At 48.2% G+C, this 6,365-nt stretch overlaps 1 protein-coding gene across 1 annotated transcript in view; it reads left to right on the top strand.

Moving 5' to 3' along the window:
* The window catches only part of Fut4 (fucosyltransferase 4), a 6,775-nt gene extending 960 nt beyond the window's left edge, over window positions 1-5,815 (top strand). Inside the window, exon 2 of the mRNA XM_029558683.1 lies at window positions 6-5,815. Within this exon, the coding sequence (XP_029414543.1) occupies window positions 6-750 (745 nt within the window). The 3' untranslated portion in view covers window positions 751-5,815. The remainder of the gene's footprint in view (window positions 1-5) is intronic.
* The last annotated feature ends 550 nt before the right edge of the window (window positions 5,816-6,365 follow it).

Consider the following 6,365-nt stretch of genomic DNA (forward strand, 5'->3'; position numbering starts at 1 on the left):
GGCGCGCGCTCCAGACCGCCGGGCCAGCGCTGGGTGTGGATGAACTTCGAGTCGCCGTCGCACTCCCCGGGGCTGCGGGGCCTGGCCGCCGACCTGTTCAACTGGACGCTGTCCTACCGCGCCGACTCGGACGTCTTCGTGCCCTACGGCTTCCTGCGCCCCAGGGGCCACCCGAGCGACCAGCCGCCCGGCCTGGGGCCGCCGCTGGCGCGCAAGCGGGGCCTGGTGGCCTGGGTGGTGAGCCACTGGGACGAGCGCCAGGCGCGCGTGCGTTACTACCACCAGCTGAGCCGCCACGTGCCCGTGGACGTCTTCGGCAGGAACGGCCCCGGCCGGCCGGTGCCCGCCAGCGGGCTGCTGCACACCGTGGCCCGCTACAAGTTCTACCTGGCCTTCGAGAACTCGCAGCACGTGGACTACATCACCGAGAAGCTGTGGCGCAACGCCTTCCTGGCCGGGGCGGTGCCGGTGGTGCTGGGCCCCGACCGTGCCAACTACGAGCGCTTCGTGCCGCGGGGCGCCTTCATCCACGTGGACGACTTCCCGAGCGCAGCCGCCCTGGCCGCCTACCTGCGGTTCCTGGACCGCAACGTCGCGGTCTACCGTCGCTACTTCCACTGGCGCCGGAGCTACGCCGTGCACCTCACCTCCTTCTGGGACGAGCCCTGGTGCCGCGCCTGCCAGGCTGTGCAGACCGCAGGGGACCAGCCCAAGAGCATTCGCAACTTGGCGGGCTGGTTTGAGCGGTGAGGCCGCCGGGCCCTAAAGGGACAGCTCTCCAAGCCTGAGGTTTCCAGACGCGCAGCTTGTGCGCAATGAGAAGAAGGCTTAGCAGTTAATTCGGTGTAGCCCAAGGATGGGATGGGGAATTCTGTTCCCAGGTGCTCATGGCTTTTGCATAGCTGGAGGCTGGGTTCACTCTGTTGAGGGGCATCAGTTGTGGGTGACCAAGGAGGGGTTGGGGGGTGGTTCTTACCGCCACCCGTGTGAAGTGGCCTAGCAACAGGAACCTGGAGAAGAGTGATTGCTTTAATTTTCTCCTAGCCACAGGCCATGTCTCGAACTCTGCGGCCTCTAAATCTTGCATTCTTGTTCTCTGACCCAATGAGAGGCACTCCATTGGGTTTTGAAAGTGTGGGTGTGTGATAATGGGAGTCTGTGCCCACAACGGAGTGTTTTCTTTGGTGGTTGGATTACTCAAACCTCTTGGTCCTGGGAAAGATGAGGATGGTTCAAGAAGGCATTGGTTTCCATAACCAGCTGTGTGTGTTCTCAGCCTTATGAATGGAAACAAGAGGCAAGATTGTCCTCAGAGGACAGGCAAAATGAAGATTTGGGTGACCTTCACTTCACACTGTTTCTGAAAAGCTGCATTTAAATGACACCCCAAAGTCAGGGCCCTAGGGGAGTTCAGTATTTAACAGAATCCCAGGAACAGTCCCTTTACAATGTGAATAATCATCTCCTAATTATTCTGACTTTGTATTTCTCCATAACCTAGATTTAAAAAAAATTAAAAATACAGATATGAAAAAAAAAGCACAAGGAATCCTCTTCCCCTTTCCTAACAAACTAGTGTTTACAAATGGGAAGAAGGCAGTCACTGTCACTTTCCATAATATTTATTCTGTGTCTCTGTGGGGCCTGAAATGTAAACTGGATGTCAGTCCTTCTGCAGAGCCGGGGCTCTGACAGTGAACACAGTGCTCCTTCTGTACAAGGAGAAAAGAAATTCATGGTGTCTAAATGCCAGATTTTGTTTCTGTTTTTTGTTAAATGGAACTGAACTGAACTAGTGCCTACAACTAATTGGGTATTTTGTTAAAGGCTGAAATCCACAGGTTCTCTCCTGACCTGCATCTAGTGTAGTAAACCCTCAAGTCTGGTGCCTTTCAGTCTTGGTCATGGGACCAATCTTGAAAATCCAGGCATTGACTTCCCAAGCTGTTGATTGAGCAGCGTGTTCAGCAGATGCCAATGTGTGCCTGTTGTGCCAAACACTGGGCCGGGGCTCCCCAGGGAAGGGACAGAAAGTGAGGCAGGACCCCTCTTTAGAGCCGCCTGCACTCTGCCACTGCCAAAAGTGAATACGGATTTGTATCAAACAAAGGAACTATTATTGATGGTGGTGCAGACCACAAATCAGAAAGCCAGTTGACTTAATGCTTCAAGCTGTTGTTATAAATGATCCTAGGTGGCTGTTATTGGTAGGGTCCAAGACAAATTAGCATTATAGAGTTCTGCCTCTGTGTTTGGTTAGCATTGGTGTCTGAATCCTAGAGCAAGTTTACCTCCTCCAAGCGCTTTTGTTGCATAAAGTTCACTTAAGCTCAGGGGCTTCTATTCTCTTCCATACAAGGAGTAATTAAAAGCTGTGAATAACATTTCCTCATTAAAGTGCTACAGTGTGGGTGGAAGCACAGTTCCCCGGCACCAGCCCTCAGGTAAAGGCAAAAGAAAAAAAAGAGTTCTTTTTAAAAAATGAGTGGCCAGGATCTTGGTGTTATTGTGGACCTTCCTGGGGCAGTGGGGGAGAGTTCAGGACTTGAAGGTGAGCTAGCATTCCAGCTCCTGACACTGTGTTAGCCCCAGACCTTCCTCCTCTATGAGGTATGGTAGGGAAACATGTCACAGCTGGTTGTGGGAAGTGAAGATGCTCACAGTGGGTACCTAGTACACCCCCCCACATACACACATATATTCATATTCCTTTTTCACAGTGACTTTAGGATGCCGTCACCTGCATTTTTATGTCTGAAATTAAATCCAAAGGCATGTTAGAGAGTAAGTCTGAAAAGTGAAGGGGTGTCATACTGTGTGTTTCAAATAAGCCCCTAAACCTAGGCCCTATTTCATGATTTCAATGTAGATTAAACTTGGGTTTGCAGACTAGGACGGGGTACCTGTGCTTTTTTTTTTCAAAAAAAAAAAAAACCAGTTTGGGTAAACCTATATGGTTAAATTAATGTGGATTGTTGGACCCAATGCTTTTTGTATCAAATCCCTGTAAGACAGAATATTTATGTGAGGAAGAATGCATCTACATGTATTATATATTTCAAAATGTATTTCCTATGATTGTCATGACTTCCATTAAGGCATACACTTTTAAGTTGATCACAAATGTAATATTTTTAGCCCTGGATGACCTTAATTCTGAGAGTGCATCTGAAGGTGACTCTTCAGAAGTCAGGGGGACTTGGATTCTTTCCAGTTCCCAAGCCCTTTCCTGATGGCAGGAGGAAGACAGCCAGGATTGGCTACAGGAAAGAGCTTGCAGCTTGGAACCAGAACCGGAGGCTGTGGCTTGGCCACTTTCTGTTTCTGTGGCCTTAATCAGGCAATTTAAGCTCTGGAGTCTCAGCGTCCTTCTTCATAATGTGTGGGCACCCGTATGAAACCAGGTTCAGGTGGGATGATGTGTGCCCAGTGCTTTGTCCACTACAGGCTTACAGAATCTAATCTTTGAAAGCCTTAGACCTGTGCAAGGCCAGAATGAATATTTCAAGCGCTGCAGGCTGTATAGCCTGTGGCCTGTACTTCCAAAGTGGGCGTGCAGGAGCAGGCCAGAGGGTGAACGACCCAGTGCGGGTTGCTAGCTGCTGACTTCTTCAGCCCTTGGGTTAGAGTTTACCAGCTCAGCTCTATAGACATTTACAGATGCTACAAGGAATCTAGGAAACGAACAATTTTTTTAAAAAAATGCAACCTGATGGGTATCTCTTGAAAGGGATTTGAGAATTCTAATTTAATAATTCTGGAGTTTAATAGTTCTGGAGTTTGCCAGTTTCCTAGACCTGCTTTGCAACATTCCCTAGTTGTCTGATCTTGGGCAAATTATTTAAGCTACCTGTTTTGATCATCTCATCTGTAATTGAAGTTAATCATATATAATTCATGGAAGTACAGAGAGGATTAGATAAGACACCTAAGTACTCAATATAGTGCCTGGCCCAGAGGACAAACCTAGAAAATGCTTGCTGAGATTCCCACCAGCCCTTTAACAGAGGGAGGAGCCAAGATCCAGACCCTCTGAAGGATTTGCTTGAGGTGACAGAAATAGTGGTGGGACCAGCTGTGCCTGTATGCCACAACCCCAGAGCCTCTGTCACTTGAGCTGCAAAATGAGGGGGCTGGACAAAAGCTCTAAGGACCTTCCAGCTCTACTCTCTCTAGTTCTAATTGGCACTCTAGAGGTTAGGGAATTAATTGCTCTCTGGTGGGCCTTCCTTACTGTCTGGAAATGAGTTCATACCCAGGAGCAGGAAACTGATGGAAAACGAAGCACCAGATACAGAGGGGGAGGGGGATTGTGTGTGTGTGTGTGTGTGTGTGTGTGTGTGTGTGTGTGTGTGTGTGTGTGTGTGTGTGTGTGCGCGCGCGCGCGCGCTCACACTTATTACATTCCTCAGATACCAGAGAGGAGCCTCGTCCTTGGTAACCAGTTTGGTGGATGAGTTTGAGGTCTACATTTCAGGTCATACTTGATTTTTGTCTCGGGGACTTTTATACTACAGTTCCTCCTAGTATACATAAATCTAGTCTTTATGTAAACATGCTGAGATGTTTAGGCAAAATGGTTAAAGTAATGAGATGGAAAAAGGCCTGTTTATAACGGAGTTATAAACAGACGCTAACGTGTTCACCTGTGACCCCGGGGTGTCTCTGTTGCGGGTTCTGTGAGGTCACTGGCTCTGCCGTAGCCCACAGTGTGGCTGTGATGGCTTTGTCTCCGAGGAGCACACCAGGTCCAGCTCAGCTTGTCCTTTCTCTCCCTTCACACTGTAGTCTGGTGACTCATTTGTAAGGGCTCAGCTGCACGTTCTTGTGTTGTGGTCCAGTTTACTTTCCTAAGTGCTCCTATATCCTCCATAGTAGAGTTACTAGCTCTGGTCCACCAAATTAAGTAATGTCAGCTTTTGGGAGAGTAAAGACTGAGTCGTAATGGTAGGCAGAGGTCAAGAAGGCAAGCTTTCTTCATTACAGGGAGCCACGATTGTCCACGGAGGAAAATGTGAATGTGGTGTAAACACTGGAGATTCTCTTCTTCCTGCCTCCCTCCAGTGCGAGTGAACACACCCACCACATACACACTCACTCACACTCGGTGACATGCTCATTTAAGTACAGACTCAAAATCACCACGGTCAGCTAAGGGTAGGAAGAGGACCATCAGGAAAAGAAAACCCAATCATGAATGAGTTAAAGGTGCGTTCGTTATAAGTACAGCAGGTGGCGAATGTGGCTGGAGAGGAACTAGGGAATAAAGGGGAGTCAGAGTCACTGAGTGCACAGCCAGAAGAAAGGGAGGAGGCGGGAACGGCAGGGGGTGGTTAGGGTTAAGGAGGAGACAGACCGGGATCCTGCACAGAGCTGGGGCACTAAGAGCGCACCATTCAGGGTGCTATTTGCTGAGAAGGACCTTTGTGCAACAGCTGTGGACAGATGGGGGTGAAATCAAGGCAGACCTTGCTGACAGGGAGAGCTGGGACCTTAACAAGGAGTAAACAGGGCATCAGAAACATAAAACCCTGATTCATTACAGCAGATTCTTGACCACTTAAGAATGCTACTTTTTTTTTTTTAATCTGGGAAAAAAAATCACATTTGTTGCCTTTTATTGAATCCCAGTCAGCACACTTCACCAGCACTTGAAAGCACTTTTAAAATCTACTTTTAGAAACGATCACTGGCATATTGTTTTAAAGGAAGAAAATGTATAATCAGTTTGTTATACCTATTAGTTTCCTGCAAAACCTTATTACAAAACTACTTCATGTAAGATTTAAATAATTGGATTTTTATGATATCAATTCTGAGACCTTTGAATTACTGTTTTTAAAAAATATTTCATTAAATCTTTGAGAATTTTACACAATGCCTTTGGATCATATTAACCCCTATCTCCTCCCAAATCCACTCTCACCTTCCTATCCCCCCAAGTTTTTGTCCTTTTTTTTTTTTTTAACAAAGCCGGTCTAGTCCAACTTGTGTTTCCCAGATGCTCTTGGGTGTGGGTAGCCTACCAGGGGTCACACTCCCAGCAGCAATCGGTTGCCAGTAGCTCCTCAGCAAGGGGTGGGGCATCATGCCTGCTCTCCTCCCCACGCTGGGATCTTGTCTGACTTGTGTTTACACAGGTCTTGCGCATGCTGTCACAGCTGCTGTGACTACATATGTGCATCTGCCTGGCTGTGCTCTGAAAACACTTTCCTTGTGGTCATGCACCACCTCTGGCTCTTAGAATCTTTCTGCTCCCTCTTCCATGATGATCTTGGTGCCTTGGAGGGAGGGGTATGAAGTTCTATTTAGGGCTGAGCACTCCACAGTCTTCACATTGACCAGTTGTGGGTCTCTGTTAAATT

Source organism: Nannospalax galili, unplaced genomic scaffold, assembly GCF_000622305.1.
Source record: "Nannospalax galili isolate Female #2095 unplaced genomic scaffold, S.galili_v1.0 scaffold469, whole genome shotgun sequence".
NCBI classification, from domain to species: Eukaryota; Metazoa; Chordata; class Mammalia; order Rodentia; family Spalacidae; genus Nannospalax; species Nannospalax galili.